This window comes from Pollicipes pollicipes, unplaced genomic scaffold (genome assembly GCF_011947565.3).
Source record: "Pollicipes pollicipes isolate AB1234 unplaced genomic scaffold, Ppol_2.1 Scaffold_4881;HRSCAF=5763_pilon_pilon_pilon, whole genome shotgun sequence".
Classification (NCBI taxonomy): Eukaryota; Metazoa; Arthropoda; class Thecostraca; order Pollicipedomorpha; family Pollicipedidae; genus Pollicipes; species Pollicipes pollicipes.
In genome coordinates, this window is record NW_023596576.1 from 60,026,657 (window position 1) to 60,053,002 (window position 26,346).

The following is a 26,346-nucleotide window of genomic DNA, read 5'->3' on the forward strand; positions in this document are numbered from 1 at the left end:
CACAACATCAGCGACTCAGGCGGCACGACGCGCTCCGGCCGGCCCGGCAAGCGCGCGCAGCTCAGGCTCAAAACACACGGCGTCCCGTCCGGTTGCTGCGGCGCGGGTTGTCGGCAACACTCCCGCGGCAGCAGGCCGGGCGCCCAGCCCGTCTCCATGAAGACCAGTCGCGCCGACCGCTCCATATTATGCTGCCGACCGTGAGGGGGGCGTGGCGGCTACCCGTCGGCGCGGCCGGCCCGCGCTGGGGTGCCGCTCACTGCGTCGACCTGGGCCGCGCCGGCTCCGAGACGGGCGTGACGCGGAAGCCGCGCGCGGCCACGCGCACCGGGCTGGGACTGGGGCTGCTGCTAGCGTCGCTGTCGGAGCTGGAGCGGCCCGGCCGCTGCAGCAGCCCCGGCGACACCGGCGGCGAGCCGGCCGCCGGCGGCGCCACCTTGAACACGCGGAACCGGCTGCGGCATGGGCTGGGCAGCGGGCTGGAGGTAGGCGACGGACTCGGACTGACCAGTCGGCGCCGCTCCTCGGTCGCTTCCGGTTCGGCCGGCGGCGGCGCCGGCGCCGGCGTCGACGCCGCCGCGGCAGCTGCCGCCGCCGCCGCCGCCGCTGGAGCGTCGCAGGTGAGCGAGACGCGTCGGAAGGCGGCCGACAGTCGGCGCAGGATGGTGTCGCTGCGCGGCGCCTCCTCCTCCGGCTGGCTGCGCTGTCGATTAGCCTCGCACAAGTCGCGGATGCGCGCGTGCAGCATGAGCCGCTCAGGCTCGTCGCCGGCCGGGTCCAGGTCGAGCTGCAGCAGGCGCGTGTTGTGCTCGAGCGCGCGCGTCAGCGCCAGCAGGCCGCCGACGCGCACGCCGTTTCCGCGCAGGTCGACGCGCTGCAGCGCTGCGTTGCCGGCCAGGATCTCGGCCAGCGCCACGGCGCCCTCGCAGCCCAGCCGGCACTCCTGCAGGCCGAGGCGCCGCAGGCTGGCGTTACCCATGAGCGCCTCCTTCACCACGCGCAGCGTCTCGTCGCCGAGCACGTTGCGGCCCAGGTTGAGCGTCTCCAGCGCTGTGTGGCGTCCGAGCAGCGCCGCCAGGCAGCCGGCAGACTTGACCGTGAACCGGTTGCACCAGAGGTTCAACGAGGCCAGGCCCTCACCCTTGGCCGACGCCGGCTGCTGCGCCAGCGCCTCCAGCAGGAAGCTGACGCTGTCGTTGTCAAAGTGGTTGATGCGCAGGTCGACCAGGTCCAGGCGCAAGTTGAGTTTGAGCATGTTGCCCAGCATGGAGCCATCGCCGGTGCCCAGCTCGTTCTCGCCCAGGTACAGCTCCTTGAGCGCCGGGCTCTGCTTGAGGCCGGCGATGAGCAGCGCCATGGGCCGGCCGTGCAGCCGGCAGCCCTCCAGGTGCAGCACGCGCAAGCTGGGCGACAGCCGAAGACTGCGGCCGAGCGCCGCCGCCGACTGGTCGTACAGCTCGACGCCCTCGGCCGACAGGCGCTCCAGCGAGGCGCTCGCCTTGATCATGCGACAGCACGCCTGCCAGCCGCGCACGCCCAGTCGGTTGCCGCCGAAGCTGACAGCCAGCGCCGAGTCGTAGAACTCGACCATCTCGAATATGGCGGCGGCCGAGTCGTCGTCCAGGCCGCAGCCGCTGACGTCCACTAGGTTGAACTGCACCTTCTTGAGCACCTCCTCGAGGCTCTCGCACTGCGCACGCTCCAGGCGCAGGCCGCGCAGCGAGAAGCTTTCGACCCGGTCTCCGATGACAGGCAGCGCGGCGATCTGACGCAGCACGGCCGGCAGCGGCTGCGAGCCGTGTTTGTGGCACGACTGCCGGTACGCCGCCGAGATCACCTCCGGGCTGGCGTTGTACATGGCGCCGAGCGGGTTGCGAGGCTCGATGTAGCCCGTGACCAGCGAGACGTCGCTCTCCGGGAACGAGACGCGCCGGCGCCGCACGATCTCCGGCTCTGGCGGACCGTCGATCAGCGGCAGCGAGGACGACTTCTCCAGCGGCGAGCACAGGGCGCCTTCCGCCGGCGCCGGCGACTCCTCCGGCCGGCAGTCCGCCGCCCCGCCGGCCAGGACACCGGCCGCGGCGGCCGCGGCAGGCCGCGCGGCAGTCCAGCGCCAGGCGTGCCGCGGCGCGTGTTGAGTCGTCCGCGTGGTCCGCGGCGGCCGACTCGTCCCGCAACCAGTCAGAGATGTCTTCCAGGTCGCTGGGTGTGACAGGAGACGCGGGGGCTGCCGAGACGCCCCCTGGCAGCTCCACCACACAGTTCATCCCCGGGCGGAGCGCGAGGTCGGCCAGGGCGTCCGCGGCGGCGGTGACCGCGCAGTTCTCGCGCGCGTCCGCCAGCACGTCCTTCAGGGCGGCCGCCGGCTCGGTGGAGTCAGAGCACGGTGTCTCGCTCGGACCCAGCTCCGCCAAAGCGTCCGCTCCGCCACCGACGGAGACCTCCGGCGGACCGCCGTCGTCCTCGACCACTGGCGCGCACCAACCAGCCGCGGCGCACTGCGCCCCGTCCACGGCACCTGCCGCCTCCCTACTGTCCGGTGACCCGTCCGCCGCACCGGTCTCACACTCGCCCGTGTCGCCTGCACTGTCCTCCCGCACCGACGCCAACTCGACACCCTCTGCACTCTCATCCAGTTCGGTGCTCCCGGAACTCTCTGCCACTTCGTCGCCCTCTGCGCTCTCCACTAGTACGGTACCCTCTGCACTCTCCACCAGTTCGGCACTTTCTGCACTGTCCAGTTCGATGCTCTCAGGACTCTCCACCATAGCAGCGCCCGGTGCACTCTCCCCCCGTTCGGCGCCCCGTGCACCTTCTTCCACCCCACTTTCGAAGCTCTCGGCACTCTCTTCCACTTCGGCACCCTCCACACTCTCTTCCAGTTCGATGCTTTCGGGACTCTCCGTCAGTGCGGCGCCCGGCGCGCTCTGCTCCACCTCGGCCCCCTCCGCACTCTTCTCCAGCCGGACGCCGTCGGCACACTCCTCGCGCACGGCGGCGAGCTCGCGCGGCTCGGCGGCGCACCGCACGGCCAACTGGGCGTCACCGTGCTCGGGCCCAAAATCAGGCTCGACTACGGGCGCCTCGGCCTGGCCGGCGGCGGCGGCCGTCGCCGGCTGGAACGCCGGCTCGGTAGTCTCGGCGTGGCACTCCATGGCGCGGCCGGCGACGCTCAGCGCTGCAGGCGCGGGAACAGCCGGCCCAGCTGCTCCGAGGCTCGCTGGTACAGCGCCGGGTCCACGCCGCTCGCGTCACTGAAAAACTGACGCACCGCCCACGTCAGACACGGAGCCGGCAAAAAGCCAGGCGAATATCGCGGCACGGAGGCAGGGTTCATCGCCCTCTCAATACCTGCAGCACGTCTCCAGCCGCGTCCGGACAATGGCAGCGTTCGGCGGTCGGTGCTGCCGAGCGGCAAACGGGCGCATTCAAACCGGAGTCATGCGGACGGCACTGAGCGGGGCAGACCAAGAAGCGATGATTCCTTGGAATCACGATAGATTAGCGATTCGGTCAACAACGATTAGTGCTGCGAAGGACGGCCAGTCTCATGTGACATTCTGAAGATTATCAAACCACGGTGAAGCGAACACTGCAGAACATTTGGCTGGCTAAATTCGTCAAACCAGTAAAACAAAAAAAGGCCCAAAGGCATGCGCTCTTAAAAGCAAGGAGTTTCACGCAAATGGTATCATCGCAAACAACACATTTACAAGTATCACAACTTATATTTCAGGGTGTTGCAACGACTGGGCCACCTGGCGCCAATTGTTCTTTGATTTTCGACGTACTCGGGCAAAAGGCAGCACGTCCACAAAACCAGGATAGCCAGTGGTCGTTATTTGCCGCAGGAAATGGGCCAACAAGGAACCGAGCCTAACGCATCCAATCTGCTATTCACATATGCTCTGGCAGAGGATTTCGCGAGGCAAAAACACACCACGCTGGAAGGGCGTGGCTGATCGTGCCAACGGAAACAGCACCCCGTGACTGCATATCTACTCTCGTCTCCGCGTCTGGGCAGAAATACGCTTCGAGAACAGTTGGGCAGAATGGCTGGATCTGCATGATCTGAAGATTCTTGACATAGGCCCTGATCCAACCACAGACCGTTCTGAGCTTTCACGGCTCATTCCCGCCAAGAACAGACGCGTCCAGGATCATTCGCGAAATTGACACACGAAACACACACATGACACATTGGTGGGAAATCCGCCGAGAACCGGCTGGCTCGGCGCTGGCCGAGCGGCCGCGCCGGGCCCGCTCAGCGGCGCTGCCAGCCGCCGCTGAGCTCGGCGGCACAGTCGCGTCCGGGGCCCACTCGCGCCACCGCCGCCGGCGATCGGCCCGACGTGGCGCGCCGCGCACCGGCCGCGCCGCGGCGTCCGGCGGCGGGGGCGGGCAGCGCCACCTGCCGCAACCGCCGGACGCCGCGTCCGTTCGCCGGGCGGGATCGATGCGGCGCGCGGTGTCGGCGCCGGCCATCCGTCGCAGCCGCGCTGTCCGTGTCATATCGGGACGCGGGCGGCACTGATTGATGTCGGCCGCCGGAGCACGACTCGGCCATCAGCGGCGGCCGCAAGCCGCGCCCGAGCACGGAGTTGGGCGGACGGACGGCACATATGTCCGGCCATGCGAGGCAGATGAGACAGCGGCCCGCGGGCCATCAGGGGGCGTCGCAGCCGAGGCGCCGGTGTCGCATGCAAAGCAGACGAGCCGGCACGCGTGACACACAGCGGCCCAGGCATCCCGGAGCAGTGGCGCGGGAGGGGACGAGAGCGTCATAAATCGGGTCATCTGGCGCGGGCGCGACAGCAGCCCCGTTTAACGCAGCCGGTTTGGCACGCTGGCTTCCTAGACGTCTCGCGAACGTGGGAAGGCAGTGATCAACGATTTGCCACTGAATCGTACCATCGGACGCAAACAGGGCCGGCTCTCAGCCTCTCGCAGAAAATAAAAGCGCAAACATCCAGTGTAAACAACGGGCCATTAGGGCAGATAAAGACACAATTTAAGACGCCTGAGATGAAAACAGCGCCACTACCCACTCGATACAACGGATGCAACAACGGATGCAACGATGACAATATACCTAGAAGTCTCGAACCAAGGCGACCAAGTCCATATGTGACCCGCACTGTCATGAGCACATTTGAGCCGCAACCTCACTACTCTCGCCTCGATCTGGTACCGCTAGTGTCATGGTCAAGCTGCACGTTTGGGGAACCCGACGCACGGGCCCGATTCCCTCTTCCTGCCAGGGTGAGAGGCAGGCGACGCCACATAGCCTCAGCACCGGAGTACATCGTAATGGCCTAATGACACACATACACCCTCGCGCCTCGATCGGCTCCACGATTAGAGTCCCGCTCACTTCAGCTGTTCAAAGTTCGTGACCTGGCCTGACCCGCCTCCTGATGAGCTGACTCAAGGTCAGCGTACCAATGGCCCCTCACACCCCACGTGCAGACGGCAGCGGCCCGCCCGAGACCATCAATTAAGCGGCCAAGTGCGGTGGCACGGGCCGGCCATCGATCGTGAGTGCGGCCACTCCTAACAGGACAAAACCGCCGCCACCGGCGGAAACGAACAGCGCGGCGGGCACGGAACCACCTGTGCACCGGCCGACGCTCCAGGGCCGGCCGGCGACCGGGCGCGCCGGCCCAGCTGGCTCGGCGACCGACCAGCTGGTCGAGCCGCGTCATCGCCGCGCCGAGAATAGCCCCGCGCGCCGCGGCCGCCGCAAAAACTGCGCCGGCCGTGGCGCACACCTGGCCCCCATTAGCCGGGCAGGCCGGCGGCGCGCGGCTTCCCGGGGGAGTGGGGCGCGAGCGGCAGCGGCCACTTCAACGGCGGCGACGGTCGATCGGGACTCGGGGCCGGGCGGCGCTCGACGGAGCGACGGCCCGACGGCTCGACACCCCACGCGCCATCCGCCCGCGCGCCGGGGCCCGGACCCACCGATCAGTGGACGGACGGATGGACTGTACTTGGTTGGGTCGCGTCCCGCTCAGCGAGGCGTGCTGCTGGCGAGTCGCCCCGCGGCATCCGCCCGCGCGCCGGGGCCCGGACCGGTCGCTCAGTGGACGGACGGATGGACTGCACTTGGCCGGCTGACGGCCCGCTCAGTGAGGCGTGCTGCTGGCGAGTCGCCCCGCGGCGGGCGGCTGCCGCTGTCAGCACCGGCCAGACCACGGACAACTCGCCCCCCCCCCCCCCCCCCAGCTGAGACCACACAACTAATTGGACTCGGCGACCAATCATACACAACAATAGTAGGGATCAGCCGCCCGTGGCTAGTGGTCAAGAGCGGCCCGTAAAGGCGCGCTCTCCGCTAGCACTGTAACCCTGACGGGCGACCCAATAAAATGAGATGAGCGGCTTCCGTGATAATTCGGCGCTGGACTCGTGGGGAACAAAAGCAAAAGGCGCGATATAGCATGTCACAAGGTTGATTCAACGAAATTCTTCTACCGAGCACGGAGAGAAACACTGGCATCAATCAAAGAAGGGGGAATCCGGTGAATCAGAGGAGACCTTTGACCGAAGCGGCATGCACAAGGCGGCGCAGAAGACGATGAGTATAGACGAGAGCATCAGCACGACTAGAGCTGCCAGGCGTCGACTGCATAGCAGCCGTCGGATCACACGCAATTCCACGGCTTCCTTGCACCATCGCACGTCTTCTCCAAGACGGAGACATTTACAGAACCTGAGGAGACCAGGAGATCAGAGCGTCTTAGATTCTTTTGGCGGGATAGAAAAGCTAACCTTTCACACCTGTCCGACATCCATGACAAATGGCAACAGGTGCTCCCCGCCCTACCTACCACAATCCTGAATATCGTGCGCTGAAAGAGTGTAATAAATCTAAGTATAGGTGGCGGCACGTTCAGCTAAAATATGTGAAAGGTCAAAAATACACGACAAAAGAAACAAAACACGGCGGTGACCGATCGTCAGGCTGTGGGCGGATCCGAGCCGGTTCACGACAAATCACCTCCTCACCACGTGATGACACGAACCCAGCGGCTTGTGCCATCACGTGACCTGTCGCTGGCCCACGGGTTAGTGACAGGTCACGGTCAGACCGCCAGGTGGTGTCACCACCCATCTGATCCAGCCCCGGCGGGTCGGTGGCAGGTCACGGTCAGACCGCCAGGTGGTGTCACCACCCATCTGATCCAGCCCCGGCGGGTCAGTGACAGGTCACAGTCAGACCGCCAGGTGGTGTCACCACCCATCTGAGCCAGCCCCGGCGGGTCGGTGACAGGTCACGGTCAGACCGCCGGGTGGTGTCACCACCCACCTGATCCAGCCCCGGCGGGTCAGTGACAGGTCACGGTCAGACCGCCAGGTGGTGTCACCACCCACCTGATCCAGCCCCGGCGGGTCGGTGGCAGGTCATGGTCAGACCGCCAGGTGGTGTCACCACCCACTGATCGCCAGCCCGGCGGGTCGGTGGCAGGTCATGGTCAGACCGCCAGGTGGTGTCACCACCCACCTGATCCAGCCCCGGCGGGTCAGTGACAGGTCACGGTCAGACCGCCAGGTGGTGTCACCACCCACCTGATCCAGCCCCGGCGGGTCAGTGACAGGTCACGGTCAGACCGCCGGGCAGTGCACCCCCGCCAAGCGGAGTTCTGACGTGTCGCCGGGTGGTGTCACCACCCATCCGAGCCAGCCCCGGCGGGTCAGTGACAGGTCACGGTCAGACCGCCAGGTGGTGTCACCACCCATCCGAGCCAGCCCCGGCGGGTCGGTGACAGGTCACGGTCAGACCGCCAGGTGGTGTCGCCGCCCATCCGAGCCAGCCCCGGCGGGTCGGTGACAGGTCACGGTCAGACCGCCAGGTGGTGTCGCCGCCCATCCGAGCCAGCCCCGGCGGGTCGGTGACAGGTCACGGTCGGACCGCCGGGTGGTGTCACCACCCATCCGAGCCAGCCCCGGCGGGTCGGTGACAGGTCACGGTCGGACCGCCGGGTGGTGTCACCACCCATCCGAGCCAGCCCCGGCGGGTCGGTGACAGGTCACGGTCAGACCGCCAGGTGGTGTCGCCGCCCATCCGAGCCAGCCCCGGCGGGTCGGTGACAGGTCACGGTCGGACCGCCGGGTGGTGTCACCACCCATCCGAGCCAGCCCCGGCGGGTCGGTGACAGGTCACGGTCGGACCGCCGGGTGGTGTCGCCGCCCATCCGAGCCAGCCCCGGCGGGTCGGTGACAGGTCACGGTCAGACCGCCAGGTGGTGTCGCCGCCCATCCGAGCCAGCCCCGGCGGGTCGGTGACAGGTCACGGTCGGACCGCCGGGTGGTGTCGCCGCCCATCCGAGCCAGCCCCGGCGGGTCGGTGACAGGTCACGGTCAGACCGCCAGGTGGTGTCGCCGCCCATCCGAGCCAGCCCCGGCGGGTCGGTGACAGGTCACGGTCGGACCGCCGGGTGGTGTCGCCGCCCATCCGAGCCAGCCCCGGGGGGTCGGTGACAGGTCACGGTCAGACCGCCGGGCAGTGCACCCCCGCCAAGCGGAGTTCTGACGCGTCGCCGGGCGACCCATCGGCGGCGTTGGCAGCCGGCGGCGCCCGCCGCCCACAGAGCCACGACAGCGGACAACACAGCCGGCGGAAACGACCAGCAACACAGTGACTGGAGATCCCGGCAAGCTGGGTAAGCCCATCATGATTAAATTTGGAAGCTGACAAAGCACATAAAAGCTTGAAGACGAAAACAACACTAGGCTTTTCTTTACAGACTGTGGATTTAGGGACCTTAAATGTACATGGGGCAATGTAGATGTAATGCAACCAGAGCAACATATTTATCATGCAAATGTAATGCTCCAAAAGCGCCTGGGTCTCATTCACCTCCCGCTTTAAGAGAGATATTTTTTAATCTGCATATAAAAGAGGTAAACAGCAATGTCTCAGCAAACCGGAGAAATAACACGGCTAACGCCGCGAGCGTCCCAAGCAGAATGGTACCAGACGCCACAAAATGTGCCGGCCAACCGTCAGTCAATGGTGGAAAAACCGGCGAAACACCAGAAGACGAGGCCAAAGACAGCGCACCTGAATCAAATAAACAACATTTCATAGCCGAAGGAATTTCAGCCACATCCGTTCGTTTCACTTTCACATCTGTTCACCCAGCGATGTAAATGGCATTTTCTGACATGCGTATGAACGCATGACTCCCAAAGTCGCGGAGGACGAAGCGGGAGCACTTCCGGCCACCTGTTCATAAGCAAGAGGGAAGGAAAAATCGCCCAGAAGTAACCTGCTACCACTCGCAAGCTCGTCGAACTAATGGTTCACTTCAATCTCCGACGCTGTCGCCTCTCGGTCAAAACCTACTGCCACCGTCCAGTCAATAGGTCGCCGCTCCCAAGCGCGAGCGACATATTGAACAAATTAAACGGTGCGCTCCACCGACTGCCTGGCAAACGTCAGCCGCTGGCTCGCCCCGCCGGGTCGTTATCACGGGCGCGGCGGGCGGTGTTGAACTCGTCAGCGGCGCTCCGTCGGCCGCCCGTCGGCTCGATTTATGTCGGCCGCTCCACGGCGGGGGCCGGCGGATACGCCCGGTGATCGACACGGGCCAGCCCGGCCGCCGCGTACTCACACCGGAGCGGCGCGCCGTGGCGTGGCAGGACGCGGCGGGAGCACGGCCCGGCGCAGTGGCCGGCCCGCCCGACTTCAGCCGGGAACGCGGTCGTGCCGACGGCCGCCCAGCGCGAGCGCCGGCGGCGCACCGAGACGCGCTGGCGGGGAGCGCACGTGGTCCAGCCAACCGCAACAGGATGTGTGCAGCAGGAGACGCCGGCGCCGCCAGCCGCGCGCCTCGCATCGATCCGAAGCCGGGCGCAAAACACCCGCCGCTCTCTGGGCCCGGGTCGGAGCGGGTCGCCTGCCGGCAGCGGCCGGCTGGGCCGGTCCGGCGATGCGCGCCGGACGGGCGCCAGTCAGAGCCGGCCGGCCGACGCCGGAGACCGGCCGCTCCATCACGGCCGCCCGCCGCCGCTGTCGAGACGCCGCGGCACCGGGCCGGCGGCGCTGCACCGGCCCGACAGCCGGCCGGCAGCCTCAACAGCGCATTCATCGCCACATGTCGCCTCTGAGGATAGCTGAGCGTGGGCCGTGACTTGACCCGGTCACCGAAGGGGACAGTCGACCTTGACCGCCGCCGGGTCAGCGGTTAGCCCCGGCGGACCGTCACGGCCCGCCGGCGCCTGATTAGCCGGCCGCCGCCGGGTCATTAGCGCAATTGGCCGGCGGCGCCGCAGCCGGCGGCCAGCACCAGTTGCGCCCGCCCCGACCGCTCACCTTGGCCAGCACGTACGGCCGGCCGTCGGTCACATGCACCTCGCCGAACACCTCGACCAGGTCGGCCGACGGCGGCGCCTCCAGCAGTCGCAGGTCCACCTGGCAGGCGAAGGCCAGAGTCAGGGGCGGCCGGGGAGCGACGGCGTGAGAGGCAGCGCCAGAGCGGCGGCGACACTCGGCCAGCTATGGCCGCGGACGTTCTGCGACGAATGCCGGGCAGCGTTACACGCCGCGCTTGGCGGGACTCGGACAGAGCGAGGGTGTGTATCTGTAACCTTGGAATTAAAAGCTGAGCCTCGCGTCCAAGTTTGTCAACATGCGTCGCTGTGTTCCAGCTCCCTCCCAGACAAGTTAAGATAGCAATCATAACTGAATGCAAATTAACCCGGACAAAGCAAGGCAGAAATGTGCCTTTCGTGGGTTCATTGCCAAAGTCAGGACACCACAGCCAGCTGTTGCCCAGCTTGAGCACACACCGTACAACGCCTGCGGCGTCTTACGATGTGCGATCAAAAAGTTCCGAGACTTCGCCAACAAAAACAAATCACGCGCCCCATTTACATTCGGACACCTCTCCCTTCAAGGAAATCCACTTGTGCAGCGACGCATCGCTGCCAGCGCTCCCGCCACGCTGGGATGCCCACTGGGAGTCCGATCAGACGTGTCAGGCTCCACCTGCCATTCGCGCTGGACCTCCTCCACCGCGTCAGAAGTCCGATCAGACGTGTCAGGCTCCACCTGCCACTCGCGCTGGACCTCCTCCACCGCGTCAGAAGTCCGATCAGGCGTTTCAGGCTCCACCTGCCACTCGCGCTGGACCTCCTCCACCGCGTCAGAAGTCCGATCGGATGTGTCAGGCTCCACCTGCCACTCGCGCTGGACCTCCTCCGCCGCGTCAGAACGTCGACTCCGCCGCTGGACTTTATCCGGGGCAACAGAAAGAAGCCACAAGGAGCCCAAACCGACCAGCACAGCGGATAGAGAAAAGCGATGGTGTTGGTGCGGTCCTACGACTCGCGCGTTTTCAACAAACCGTGGGAGAGTGCGTTGTCACGCCGGAGCAGCTGGCACCCGATGTTCTTCCTGGGACAGATAAGCCGGGGCCGCGACAAACACCAGCATGCTTGCTTTTTCGATATTGGCGGGTTTGTGCACTCCGAATCCGCTCCCCAAGTTCGAGCTGTCAATCCCGGCTTCCATTGTATCACTCTGATACATATGAGGGCGCACATTCAGCGCAAACGACCCGATATGTAGCGCGATGGCAACTCGGCGCTCCAACATAACACCACACTCGCGCACAGTACATTGAGCACGCGCGAGTGTCGGGGCTGCGACCATACCATGGTCGCTCCCGTCCCTCATACTCGCCACAGTCGGCTGCAGGAGGCTTCTTCATAACTAACCATAACAGAACTACACCCTACATAGAGTCTGGCGTGGCATGAGGCCAGCTGATGATGAGCGGGTCCGCCACGGGACAACAGCCTGGATCGTCTTTGTGTTTTAAGAAGCTTCTTTGTATGCGAGGTGCGGTCAAAAAGTTCCATCACTGCGCCTGTAAGAAGCAGAAGGCATGCCTGATTTCAATTTGACCGCCATCCCGTTTTGAGACGAATCACCTTGTACAGCGACAAACCACTTCCAGCGCACTCGCCATGCTTGAAACGTTCCCCAAACGTTCCCCTTTTACGCACGTCAAGCACCACGTGCGACAGGCGCTGGATCTCTTCCACCATGTGAAAACGGTAGCCTAGCAGCGCTCTTCGCCGCGCCTACTGGGCCGACCGGTGTGAGAGGTTCAGACGTGTATCACCACGGCAGCGTCGGTCAACAGCATAACAGTCCCAAACAACGATCACACCGGAATACCAAACATTAGGGCCACGCGGCGGTTTGCTTCATGACGTACTTCACGGCGGATTCAGAACGCCGCTTTCGGGGGAGCGCGGGGGGGGGGGGGGGGGTGCGCGGAGACTGGCTTGGGGAGGCCAGAGTCCGAAAGGTGTCCTGATTTTGAAAAGCTCATCGAATTTCGCCTCCTTTAACCTCAACAAGTGTTCACTTCCTCTCGCAACAGCTGCTTCGATCTACTTCAAACGCCGGACATATGTCTTTTTTAGGACTTGGGCCATCTTGAGGGAGGCCGTGGCCCCATGGCCCCACGACCACCAGTCCCCCTCCCCCTCGCCTCCCTGGATCCGCTATCGGACGTGCCCACAGATGGATGGTCACCAATATTGAGAGGGCTCCGCGTCAGGGCGGAAGTCGGAGGCTGCGGCCGACACAGAGCCCTCCCAGATCGGAAACAACGGACCGCCGGCTGGCGGAGGGAGTGCCGCCCCGGAGCCTGGCCGGCCCCTCCGGGTGCAGCGCCGTCGCCCGGGTCCCACGGAGTGCCGCCCCAGAGCCTGGCCGGCCCCCCCCCGGGTGCAGCGCCGTCGCCCGGGTCCCGCGGAGTGCCGCCCCGGAGCCTGGCCGGCCCCTCCGGGTGCAGCGCCGTCGCCCGGGTCCCACGGAGTGCCGCCCCGGAGCCTGGCCGGCCCCTCCGGGTGCAGCGCCGTCGCCCGGGTCCCACGGAGTGCCGCCCCAGAGCCTGGCCGGCCCCCCCGGGTGCAGCGCCGTCGCCCGGGTCCCGCAGGAGTGCCGCCCTGGTGGCCCGGCCGGCCCCTCCGGGCGTAGTGCCGTCACCCAAGCCCCGCGGGAGTGCCGCCCCCGAGCTCGCCCGGCCCCTCTGGGTGTAGCGCCGCCACCCGGGTGCCGCGAGAGTGCCGCCCCAGAGCCCGACGGCCGGGCCACCCCTCCGGGTGCAGTGTCGTCACCCCGCCCCGCAGCAGCCACCGCAGCCAACACTCGACGCTCATCAGGACCGCTCTTCCCTGCTAAAGCAATTACACCGGACAGCCATTCAGTCATCAAGCGGCCGCTGACGTGCTTACATCAGATATTCCTTACATCATTGGGGACGCGAACGTCAGCAAATATTCATTACATTCACGAGGTGACGCAGTTTCGACACTTCCGTGTTTCCCGTGGTGATATCCGGCCTCTTCTTTACGGCAGGCGCGCGGATGATGCCCCAGAAACAATATGTTGCCCATTAATGTTCGGGGGATGAGTGCTTCTTACGTTCGTTCTATTGTTTGGCTTTTGGTGCGGTTACTATGGTAGCTTGCTGGCGACTGCCAAGTAGCTTTCATGAAGTATCCCGAGGCTAAGATGTTTCGCATCGCCGCCGCCAGACGTGATTTCCAGAGCGGCAACGTCTAGCGCATGGAAGCTGTACCGATCCAGCCCATTCAATCAGGCCTTTCATGTGTTTGATCGCGTCTAGACACCGTCCCCGGAACTCGGAGTGCAACAGGACAAACAGGGTCCGACCCGACCCGACCGGGTCACACGGCGCGTGAGGAGTGTGCTGCGGAGTGCCGAGGGCTCTGCCTCGTAAGTCGCGGATGGGCGCCCCTCAGTCGGGCTCGCGAGAGCCAGACGTTCTGACGAGGAGGCGCACCACTGAGTGGGGCATGCGAGAGCCAGACGTCCTGACGCGGATGTGCGCCCCTCGGTCAGGCTCACGAGAGGCAGACGTCCTGACGCGGATGTGCGCCCCTCGGTCGGGCTCGCAATGCCAGACATCCTGACGCGGAGGCGCGCCCTTCGGTCGGGCTCACGAGAGGCAGACGTCCCAACGGACCGACAGCGACATCAGCGCAGTAAAGCGCCGTATCGAATGGTATGTGTCGGACACAGCTCGGAGGACTCGCTATTTTCGGGTCGCGCAGCAGTGCTGAGGTTCAGACCATTGCCATGGCGGGCGGTTCTGTTGGTATAGGCCTCCGCACATGCTGTAAAGATTGTCACCTTATCTGCTGTGCGCCCACACCGCGTCGAGGCGCCGCCCCCGCCCTCTCTCGCACTTCTGAATTGCGTTCCAGCACGATTCTGATAGGCGCATGATATCGGGGAAGACCATGGCTTGGCCTGAATGGCAAGCTGGCCGTTCTTATCATGATAGCCGTCGCGTGGCACGCGCCCTAGCAAGGGAGGGCAATGAGCCTCCAAGCCATTCGCTGCGTCATCTCTCCATGCTGATAAACAATGCACATCGATGGCGCCCCCGTCCGCTGGAATTCCTGAACTCGACACTTTTCCAATAAGACCAGCTCTCCGCTTCGATCGCAGCAACAGGGCACTGCTAGCGCATACCACCACAAGCTCGGAACATTCCCACAGCTTGTGCCAAGTCGGGCCAAACGCAATACGGCATGATCCGGTGAAGATCGGCATTCATACACGCATGCTGGTAAAGCTGACACATGTTTCGTTTGTTTGCGACAGATGCCACTGCTGCCGCTGCTGCTGCAAGTTTGCGTGCGTCTGAAGGGAGCGGCACCTATCTCCGGAGAGGATTCAGAGCAGTCTGGTTACCACTGCACTGCACACGGTCTCTCAGCATTTTTTTCTCGCCCACTACACATATTTAATATGATGGAATGGAGACATCTCGCAAAGCGATTGCAAGTGGTTTGCGTGTGATCAGCATGTCGAGAACAATATACCCAGATTTCGTTGGTGATTCCAGCGCGGGATTCGGGTCGTGACAGCCAGGACTGGCGGCCAGACAGGCGGGGTCAGACCGGCCGGACCCAGCCGTGGGTCAAACAACTGCGACATACGGCGACCGGTGGCATTGCCAACCAGGGATGGGTCATAGCCAATGCTTCCAGTCTGGCCGTGGAAAAGTTCTCAACTGCGCAAAATCAGGGCTCAGCGGCGCAGTCTACATTTCAGGGGGCAGATGCTAGAAAGACCAGTGGATGCGGCAGAAGCTACTTCATACTTTTGAACACTTGCGACGAAATGATTTACAGCGAAACCAAGCTAGACTTAGAGGTTTAAACTAAACGCCGTCACTTCACACATCGGAATGCTGCATTCGACAGCTTATTGAGCTTTTGAGCTATTGAGCTATTGAGTCAGGAAGAGTAACGAGGAAAACTGAACATTGAACATAAGTCGTTTTTTCAACTTAGCTTGAGCGATAAATCCATGTATTAAACTACAAGAAAGATCAACAACTACTGACTGTTTCGTAACGCCTAAACCGCGTCGACCAGCCGTAGAGCTAAGCCGAGTAGGCAAGAAATACGGGGCAGGACACCGTGACCAAATGAGCACATCTGTTTGGGGTGGTTGACCGTTGGGTCCGTCGGTTGGTTGGTCGGTGCGCCGGTGGGTCGGCGGGTCGGTGGATCGGTGGGTCGGTGGGCCAGTCGGTCTGTGGGTCGGTGGGGCAGGCGGTCGGCGGGTCGGTGGGCCAGTCGGCCGGTGGGTCGGTGGGCCAGTCGGCCGGTGGGTCGGTGGGCCAGTCGGTCGGTGGGTCGGTGAGTTCGCCGGCGGGTCAGCGGGTCGGTCCCACCTCTGGGCCGGCTGGAGGTCGGACGCCGGCGGCGCGGCCGTCCGCGGTCACGGCTACACACGGACTGCCGCCGCCCGGCTACAATCGATAGCGGCCGCCGGGCGGGCCCGGACCGGGCGGCGGCACGCAGCGGCGCGCGGCTGCCGGCCCCGTCCCGACCGCCGGCAGCCAGCTCCTCGCGGCGCACACCCGTCGCGGCCGGCCGCAGGGCACCTTTGGGACAGCGCGCGGCACGCCCGACGCTGCACGCGGTGGCCAGCCGTCCCCCGTGAGCGGTTAATCACCGGAGAAGCCCGCAGTGGGCAGCCAGGCCGCTCGGGTCAGGCACGGACCAGCTGACGTCAGGTTGGGAGGTTCCTGTCCGCTGTCAGGCCGCTCGGGTCAGGCACGGACCAGCTGACGTCAGGTTGGGAAGTCTCTATCCGCTGTCAGGCCGCTCGGGTCAGGCACGGACCAGCTGACGTCAGGTTGGGAAGTCTCTATCCGCTGTCAGGCCGCTCGGGTCAGGCACGAACCAGCTGCCGTCAGGGTGGGACGTAACTGCACAGGGCTCACCAGTCATCGTGGGTGCCTCACTGTTACCCACTATAGGAATCCACTAATTACGTCCGAACTCAGCCATTCCGAGCCTTCATGCGTCTCGACGGCCGATGCTTGACGTTGGCGGAGATCACGTAATGTCATGTCCCCACATGGCTCCGCACACAGAGTCGCCCGGCTCACCCGTCTCCGACTGGCCACTCGAGTTGCCAGTGCACTCTTCTCCGCCCTAGAGCAGCCTCGGGGCGCTGCTGCAGCCGGCGCACCACGCACACAATGGCTCGCAACAACCCGTGGCCCTGGGGAACTGATTCACCACAACGGCTGGTTTGCTCAGCTGTTGGCAGACACATAACGTCACAAAAACTGCTCGCGGCTCAGCAACGACAGCGGGCGGAATCATCCCGCAAGACCAGCTGCAAAACGCACGGTGACTCGCCTGACTTTGTCAGCAGGGAAACTTTAGTCATTTCAGCCCGTCATTCTTTTGCGGCACATTCGTCAGAACAGCTTCGTATCATACGCGGTTTCGGAATTTTTTTCGCAGTCTAAATTTGCATGAGAAACATCTAAAGCACTCTCGCGTGATTATGTACGTTGTCGCCAGCGATTCGGTAGCATGCACATTCCAAAGAGGATCATGTAATATCTAACCTCCATTCAGCTACCGGACCATTTTCAGCAAACGCAGCGCAGTTTGGTCCCAATCCGCAGCATTTCAACTTCAAGTTACACCTTTCAGGCAGCCATACTTTTTTACTAGCTTTTTTTTAGCTTTTTTACTTTCTTAGCCATACTCAGCCACCATTTTTGATATAGCCCACTGCATATGATAGCAGCCGGTAATTGCGTTTGCAAGGCACTTATTTGCCGATTTTTCGGCCACAAGGATTTCATGGAAGGAACGGAACGGCATGGAATGGAATGCGTGACAGCACGCAATGTTGAGCAAAAATGACGTCAATGAACCACAAGGCGAAGCCACGAAACCAGAAGAGAACAACGGCCGACGTAATCAGGCACCAGAGTTCCTGCAGCGGCACATAAGTGTGAAAGTAAAGATGCCTCCACCGTCAGACTAGGCACATAAAGCGGCCTATGGTTCAGATTTGACGGAAGCACGCGCGGCGGCAGCCTGTCGCTGCCGACACTTCTCTCTGAAACCGGAAATCATCAACCAGTCCGCTGAAGATGGACCGTGCTGTTTTATCGCGTGATGATAAGGCGAGCCACTTATAGTACAGAAGTCTATGAAAACAGCTAATCATTTCGCTGTCCAAAGCCTACACGCATGAAAGTTCAAATGATTACGTTAAAAAATCGGTCGAGGAGAATATAATGCCAGGACAAATTTACTGGAATTTTTCATCGAGAAAAATGAGTCGTGTGTCATGTCATGAATATGTTTTTGAGACGGACGTGGCATCTTCCACGCCGCGACATGCCCACGGATAAGCCCTTGTGAAGATAAACCATTGTGTTTGCTGCATGGCGAAAAGAAAGGTGAATGCGAGTGAATAACTCTTCGCGGTTCGGAACACTCTTGAATGCCCCTCCATTACTGCGGACATTCAAGACTTGCCGACTATTATCACAACTATATGCCCTCGCTTGCTGCGAGATGAGCTCGAGCTCTCATAAAATGCATAGGATATTATCTGCTACACACCTGCCAATCCACGAGCTTTGTAGCAAGTTATCCCTGGCATCGGGCGATAAATCATGGCAACGGATTGACGCCTTGATTGCGTCAAAGTTTTGTGCAACATCATTGGCCTGCGCCTCGCTGATCCCAACCCGCGCCTTCGATGTGACGTGCCTTCTCCTCCGCACGACCACGTCCTTCACACACGGGAGTCAACCGGGGAGACGGTTTCATTCACGTAAAGCACCAGGGCTCTGCAGGGTGCTGAAAACAACCCCGCCCGCCAAAGCTCGTCGCCATGTAATGATAAGGCTCGTCGCCATGCAATGATAAGCACAGGGTCTCTAACGATTCGGTACGGGTGTATCGATTCCCACGGAGGTTGCTTCCGTTGGCTATTTGGTTGCGTCATTTGGATTAGAGCCCATTCAATCGTTATAACCATTTTAGTGCTATGAAATGAAGGAGAATTAATAACGTGGGGCAGGACACGTGCACTTGGGGTCACAATCGCCGAAACTGAGCATGCGCAGGGACCCCTCCGCGGGGTATGCGCCTGGTGCCCAGACAGAGTCCTCACCAGCCTACCCGCCTGTTGCGTGCGTGCGTGACATGCGTGGTTGACGCATGAAGCCTGCCCCGTACAAACGGGACGTCGCGAAGATGCACGACGAAACGAGAGATATGGACAAAAGGGGCGAATCAAAAGTGCAATATTGACGGGAACTAAGGCCACCGCCCGAGCATGAGGAGTCGGTCGTGGGCGGGTGCGCACGAGACACGCTGCCGGTCCTGTACCAGACGCCACACTGAGTCGCGCCTCAGCCAGCTGGCAAGGCGAGGCGCGTACTTCAGGCAAGTTTGTCGTCCCAATTAATCAAACTTGAGACGTCTCCCCAAATGTGGGGGATTCCATCAACAGGGTACCGTCAGATCGGGTCTCGACCGTGAAAACGAGCTGATTGAGCGCACTCAGCTGTTTTGTGACTTTACCCTTGCCTGTCTATCCCGCGGGGCGTACTTAAACAGAAAAATAAACGCAACAAAGACCTGGCAAACATAGGAGTTCATTCCGAACCAACCAGCTACATGACAGAGGATGGCCTGACTTGACGGCCTCAGTCACGGCACCGACATTACGTCACGACTTCTCAGTGCCCGACCCAATGATACCCGCACAGCGGTGTCAGGGTTACGTGACGGGTGTCGCACTCATCGGCGTCCAGGTCACGGCGTGCCGGCCACCGGTACGGTCCTCTCCACGCGCCCGGCACCGGTCCACAGTCACAGCTGTACGGTCCTCTTCACGGGCCCGGCACCGGTCCACAGTCACCGTTGTACGGTCCTCTTCACGGACTCGGCACCGGTCCAGGCAACGGTCCAGCCACCGTTGTACGGTCCTCTTCACGGGCCGGGCCGGTCACGCACCGTTGTACGGTCGTCTTCACGGGCCCGGCGCCGGTCCACAGTCACCGTTGTACGGTCCTCTTCACGGGCCCGGCGCCGGTCCACAGTCACCGTTGTACGGTCCTTTTCACGGGCCTGGCACCGGTCCACAGTCACCGTTGTACGGTCGTCTTCACGGGCCCGGCACCGGTCCACAGTCACCGTTGTACGGTCCTTTCACGGGCCCGGCACCGGTCACAGTCACCGTTGTACGGTCCTTTCACGGGCCCGGCACCGGTCACAGTCACCGTTGTACGGTCCTATTTACGGCCCCGACGCCGGTTCACAGCCACAGCCACGGCCATCAGCCAACATCACGGACAGGTTGCTACGGTTATCCTATGCGGCACAAGCGTTGTTCGCACCGATTTCCGCCTCACGCCCGACACGTCAGGGTATTGCAGACAAAGTCACAGTGTGGCCATCCAGTACCAAACTCCTGCTGCGCCAAACACTCCCTTTCGTGCGGGTGCGCACGGTGACGCGGCCGCCGTGTAGCCAACGTACCATCACCACCGTAACGCCATCACGGTCCCGTTGCACACGTGTGAGCGCGGCGGTGTCACAGCGCCAACGCGCCGCGGTTGCGACGGCACCGTGACGCCCGCAGTTCCGCGGTGCTGCTAGCCCAGCGTCAGTATCAGGATGTCACGGTCAAGGTGGCGGACCACGAAGGCGGGGTGCGGGAACTTCCGGCCAACAAAAACAAAACAACACGTAAAAATTACCATAAAGATGGCTGCGGGGTCGGCGTGGCCATCACCTAGCCAATTTAGCTGGCGTGTCAAGGCTGGCGTCAACCGCAGGCCGTAATTCAGCCCGCTGTCGTCCGCCACACAAACATGGCAAGACTGCGAGACCAGGGCCCGCCGCCGACCGGTTGAACGCGACAGCAGCGGATGCAGCGCGGCAACCAAGGCCGACCTCGCCGTCCGCTGCCACCGCCCGGGCGGACGCTCGGCCGGGACCGGACGCGGGTCGGCGCCGGGACGACGAGAGAAGCTCGCAGGATGGAGTGGGACGCTGCGAGCACCGCGCGGCCGCGGGCCGGGCCGCCGCGCGACGCCGGCAACGGCCGAGGAAGGTACACGCTACTCGCCTCTCATCTTCAGGAATGAAAACACGATCAATTTTCCATTCCGCATTCTTTCAATCGAAACCGCCCGCCACGCGGCCAACCGCCACTTGACGCCGACGCCTTCTTCCCCACGGGATAGCACATCCAGCTGCAGTGTGGAACGGACGGCCATGGTCCCAGCTCCTGGCAATGGACATGGCCCAGCTTACGGCCGCCTTGCCGACCGACCGGCCTTGCAGAGCGACGGCTCCCCGAGTGCCGTCGAACATCGCCGTTCGATGCGGCCGTCCTCGAATCAAGTGATAACGTCGGCCGCACGCAGCGGCGCCACCTCAATCAGCGCGCGGTCACGAAGTCGTCCGCCCGGCGAGCGATGATGCTCTTGGCCGGGCACGGGCGCCGTCGGCACGAACGGCACGTCAGCCGCCTCACCGCCCGCCCACCTCAGCGAATGGCCGCCGCTGAACGGCCGCGCCGCGCGCGAAACGGCCTGTTACAGGCGCCGTTGGACACGCTGGGGCGGCGGCGAGGCCGTGTCCGGCCTGCAGCGGCCTGGACCGCCCTGGACACACTTCATCAATATGGGATCAGGCGACCTTTCAACGGTGCACTAAGCGTGCAGTACGATGCACGGCCTATACTGTCGGAAACTGTTGAACGTTCCCGAACGGTTTAATCAGTATGCACGGAAGCTGCTATTAATGACGTTCAGCCTACCTTTCAGCTGTTCATATTCGAATTTCCCCACAGGATGTGCCGCATTTCGGCCAACTAATGAGCCGCGCTTAAGTCTGACAAATCGAGTCGACTAATGCTAGTCCACCGCCGACAGAATTCCACGAACGACGGGCGCTAAACACTGGCCCTGCGCTAACGAAATCTGATAACTTCGTCCTGAAAGTCATAAACATGTTTGGCCATTTATATCATGTTAATCAATCTGTTTTGATCAAAACATGAAAATACGACGACGCCCGACACCAGCGCGTAAGCCAGCGGTGGTGTAACGACTGGCGACCGATGATACGACAGATGAGGCAGTTCAGCGCAGCCGACGCGGGCCGTCAGTGGCGCCTCCTCCCCACGGCACCGCCACAGACCGGGCCGGGTCTATGCTGACCGCCCGGTGCTGACGGCGCTGGACTATTCACCGACGCACAGCACCGCCGCGACCATTAGCGGCGCCACGCCCCGGCGCAAGCGGCGTCAAAGGGAGGGGGAGGGGCGTCTGGGAGAGGGAGAGTCGTGTCTGGGCGGGTGCCGAGCCCCGCTGGGTCTCCCGGCGTCCCGCCGCAATCCCAGCCCGCCACTGTCTCCGCGCGCCAATCTGCCAGCCCGCATCAGCCGTACGCAGCTCTGCCTCACGAGAGTGGCCGGCGCCACCGCCACGAGAGGCCGCGGCGTCGGCGGCAGCCTCCAGTCGTGACGGCGCGCCACAGCGGCACTCCGCCCGGGCCGGTCCAGGGGGGCACGGCCGGCCGGCACGCTCCGGGCGCGGGGTTTACGACGCCTTTGACGGCGACCGCCCGCTGGACGGCGCGCATGGCAACCGCGCTCGACCGGAGCAGTGACCGGGGGGACCTGACCTCCACATGGGCCGAAGAGAAACGGGCGCAGACAGCCGTGGCGGTCAGGGCTCTGCATCAGCGCTGTGGACGGCGCCGTCGCTGAAGAGGTCATGGTGACCCGGCAGAACAGAGTGCAACGGAGCACTGTGCGATGACACCCGGCTCTTGCTATGCTGTACTATGCTACACATACCAGATCCACGGACAGTGAGCCTGCCTAACATCGATGGTCCCGCCCGGTGGTCGATGGTTACCCGCTGCTTATCGGGTGACCCATCGATGATTTCTCGAAGGTCCGATGGCCCCACTTTCGTCACCCATACCCCGTCGGCCCGCGGCGGGTCGACCCTGAACGGTCGTGCTTTGCTCTAACTTCTTCACAGTCCCGCTGCTCACGCCTTCTCCCACTGTTCGGCGGGACAGTCCCAGTCCTGCGGCAGCGCGCGTCGCCACCAGACCGCGACGCCGGTCAGTACGCGCCGGTCGAGACCAGCCCCGCGGCGCCCTATCTGACAGCCCGGCATCGGGGTCAAGTGGCGCGATAGCAGCGCTGGGCCGACCCGGGCGCTACAAGGCTGGGCGTCGCCGTCACAAGCTGAGCGTGTTAGCGCGCCCAGCCAACGGACAAGAAGCCGCGCGTGCGTGTTGCCCAACGGCCCGTTGTATGACAGGCAGAGCAGTAATGTATAACACACGGCGATCCTATTCCCATCGCAACTAATGACGCATTTAAAGAAGCGCTTCCCATCCACCAGTCGACAAAGGCTTCTTGTTAGGCACATCCGAGAGCAGCTCAATATCTCCTTTGAGGGAGTGCCACAAAGCGCGCTTGTACGTTGGATGCCATACCATGTCTGACTTGTTTTAATCCTTCGACGATAAAAAGGTTGTACGAGAGGCCTTAACCTGAAGGCTGGTACAGACGGTACCTGACCTGCCGCAATGCGATTGCCTTCAGGGTCCAATCCACCGCTTGCCTGAATGAGTACTTCAGAATGAAACCGAACGATATCCTCGCCAAGGTTTTGTCCCCAGTGAAGGTTAACAAGCGCTCGAACGCGCCAACATATCTTACCTTTGTTCTCGAAGCAAAGCCACAAAGCATCCGCCTTGGATCGATCCCGAGCAGCGGCGCCTGGCCGCCAGACCTGACTCAGCCGGGACAGAGCGCCGCTGACCTATCCCAACGGCGGCTGGCCGCTCTTGCCCCGCGGCGCTGCCGGCCGGCCGTCCTCGCCCCGCGGCGCTGCCGACCGGTCACCCTCGCCCCGCGGTGCTGCGGTGTTGCCGGCCACCCTCGCCCCGCGGCGCTGCGGTGCTGCCGGCCACCCTCCCCCGCGGTGCTGCGGTGCTGTCGGCCATCCCCGCCCCGCAGCGCTGCCGGCTGGCCACCCTCGCCGTCCGGCCGTCTGGCCAGGCAGCAGGGCGGCAGCGGCACGCTGCAGAGCCTGCCCGGCGGTCCGGCCGGCCGGCGTCAGCATGTCGGCCCGCGGGGGTCATCGGCGCTCGCTCCGTCGGCGTGACGTAGCGGCTCGATGCCGTCGGCGCGACGGGGACTCGCGGCTATCCCTGCCCGAGGACACCTCGGGGTTCGACCTCGGCTGAGGATCGGACAACTGACACGCACCCCCTGCGCTGTGGGGAGGGGATGCTCTTGAATCATCGCTCGGGAACAGCTCGGGTTCGGCGCCCGGTGCGAATCTGACGGGTGACGTAGCCCTCCACGTGGTGGAGTCGGCGACCATTCAACACATCACTGCACCTGAGCGCGAGGCACGCCGATGACCGGAGCCGGCGTCCTCGTTTCAATGTCGTGCGTCACCTGGCATCGCAGGGCATTTTCAGTCAAGGAATAGGCAGTTCCATTTGCTGGCAGCGGCTGGTCGGTGTGGGTCGGATCACGCAGATGATCAGACGCGCTTCATGCGTGACAAGCAAGATTAGATCTGCTGGTGTCATCACCATGACTGTTATAGCCGTCGCTGGTACGGACGCGACATTAAAGCAGTTTGTCATCCCAGATGTGACACTGCGGCCAGATATCGGCACGGATCAGACGCGCAGTGCCTGGTTCCCTCTGCACTCCCGCTAACTCCGCACATAGGACCAACGTCGGCCCGGCGGCGGGCCAGGCGCATCGCCAGTGTTCCCCAGTCACAGCTGCCAAGCCCGGGGACGCGCTGCGGTAAACCCCGCAGGAAAACAGCCACTGACGTGTGGTCGCCATGCTGCGCGCGAGCATTGGCCGCCCGCCAGCTGCGTGGGCGCACGGCTGCAACCAGCAGGCCGGCAGCAGCGGCGCTCGGCGCCGAGACACGGCCGGGCCGCTGCCGTCATCGGTGGCGCCAACACCCGCGGCGTGTCCGGGAGGCGCGCCGCCGCGGGCGGCGGCGCCGGATTTCCGCACCGGACGAAGAGCGTAACGCGGCACCACGGAACGCTACGCGGCGCACTGCGGGCCGTCTTACGTAGCCGCTTCCCAGAGAACTCAGGTCCGGAACCGTTCACAAAGCACGGCTGGGACGATTTCCAGGAAGTTCCCCGCCGTAGGACACGTGGATTCCGAGAAGCGGTCGCCGGGTACCTCTCATAACTTGATCTATAGAAGCTCCAGAGGCTGATTTTCCATCTGAAGATACGTCTGGGTTTTTCACAAGTGGACACTTCTAAAGTTATGAAGTTAAACCGACTGGGAACTTCAAAAGAACAAGGATTCAACAAAATCGAAGTTACTCGTGGTACAAGATAGCACAGTCCGCGCTTGTTCTTTCTGCCGGTGACCTGACCATAATTAAGGTATGAATAATAATAACAATACATGATGATGCATGTCCTGACCATAATTAATGGTTGCGAGCAGCAGCGTCGATTTTTGCAAATGACTGTGGGGCCAAAGGCTTATCAACTTTTCTCCTCCAACTCTTCTCATCGACTTTGACTTCATTTTGATGCACGGCAATTTACATTCCTGGTTCCGAATCAAATATATAACTACTTGTTTAAGCAAAATGGAAGATACAGCCACTAAATAAAAAAGGTAGGTTTCGAGTAATCGCCATTTTTCCAGCATTCCAGTCATCGTCGTCATTGGGGCTTTACGATGCGCCCAGCTGCCGAGGCTACGGAGCGTCACCGGCATCTCACCCAGGGACTGCAAGGAATCGAACCCGGTACCTCTGGTTTTCCCGACGCGCGACATACTTTCGAATGCCAAAGACTGTCTGGATAGCAAAATTTCGCCCGTTGATAGCTATAGTTCTCATTGCGTTATTTGTTGTGTCATGGGACGTTTTTTATGATGTTAGAGAAACTGCCCGAGTTGCCGCGTCAGAATTACCGTTGTAGCGGACGGCATGACTCACTTGTAACATCTATACGCGCCGCGAGGTGGCGCTGTTGATTCGTGTCCGAGTTTAGCGAACCAGCATACGTGCGTATGTGCTTGGGCTTTTCTCGTGTTCTCACGCGAGAACAACAGCACAGGTTAGACTTGACCAGATCTCCCTGTCAGCTGACGCGCCTGCTGCTACACTTGCCACACCACACTGCCCACCAACGCTTGCGGTCCGACTGGACACCGCGCCGCGTCCAGCCTCGCCAGCGTCCCTCCCAGCGGCGCGTCCCGCGTCCCGCTGTCTCACCGGCACGAAGTGCGGCCCGTCCGGCTCGGCGACGCTCCCCAGCACGGCCGTGTTGGTGGCCGCGTTGTAGCCGCCCAGCCGGGCCAGCGCGCGCACGCGCACGTTCCGCCAGCCGTCGGTGCTGGCGACACAGCTCAGCTCCTCCAGTCCGATGCGCACGTGAGGTCGGCCGTCGCTCATGGGGACGGCCGGGCCCTGCTGGACGCGCCGCGCCGCCCGCTGCTGCTCCGCCTGCCGACACGACACGGCGCTGGGTCATGGCTGGCGTCACGGTCGCCGGAGGGTGGCGCTCGAAGGCGCCGGCCGACAGGCGTCCCTCACGGGACAGGAGGCGCACAGGGGTGTTAACGGTTTATGTCAGGGACGCTCAGCACTGAGTTGAGTGGTTGTCGCGCACAGACCTGGCTCGAGGATGCCGGTAGTGTAGTGGTTAAGCCGCGCGGCTAGAAAACCAGGGGTGCGGGGTTCGATTCCTCGCGATGCCTGCCTGTGCTGCCAGGGTGAGAGGCAGGCGCCGCCATGTATGGCATCACCAGCTAGCTGCGTCGTAAAGCCGCGATAAGAGAGAACCTGGTTCACTCACACCATCACCGCCCTCCCCCGGTGTCAGGCCTGAGCCGTACCCACCGCGCTCTCACCACGCCCGTCCGTTCCAAAGCCCAATCGAGAACTGGAGCTGCCACTCCGCGCA

General features: G+C 62.9%; 2 protein-coding genes across 2 annotated transcripts in view; both read right to left on the minus strand.

Moving 5' to 3' along the window:
* Positions 1 to 256: 256 nt before the first annotated feature.
* LOC119100700 (protein phosphatase 1 regulatory subunit 37) lies at positions 257 to 3,155 on the minus strand. Its single transcript, XM_037223777.1, has 5 exons — positions 3,030 to 3,155; positions 2,828 to 2,981; positions 2,316 to 2,470; positions 593 to 2,053; positions 257 to 283 (listed from the first exon to the last, which is right to left on the minus strand). Exons 1-5 carry the CDS (start codon positions 3,153 to 3,155, stop codon positions 257 to 259), a joined length of 1,923 nt encoding a protein of 640 aa, XP_037079672.1.
* The window catches only part of LOC119100786 (uncharacterized), a 40,844-nt gene continuing 17,605 nt past the window's right edge, over positions 3,108 to 26,346 (minus strand). The window contains exons 2-4 of the mRNA XM_037223922.1: positions 25,656 to 25,886; positions 10,319 to 10,417; positions 3,108 to 3,262 (exon numbers count right to left, since the gene is read on the minus strand). Of these exons, the coding sequence (XP_037079817.1) occupies positions 3,173 to 3,262; positions 10,319 to 10,417; positions 25,656 to 25,835 (369 nt within the window). The 5' untranslated portion in view covers positions 25,836 to 25,886 and the 3' untranslated portion in view covers positions 3,108 to 3,172. The remainder of the gene's footprint in view (positions 3,263 to 10,318; positions 10,418 to 25,655; positions 25,887 to 26,346) is intronic.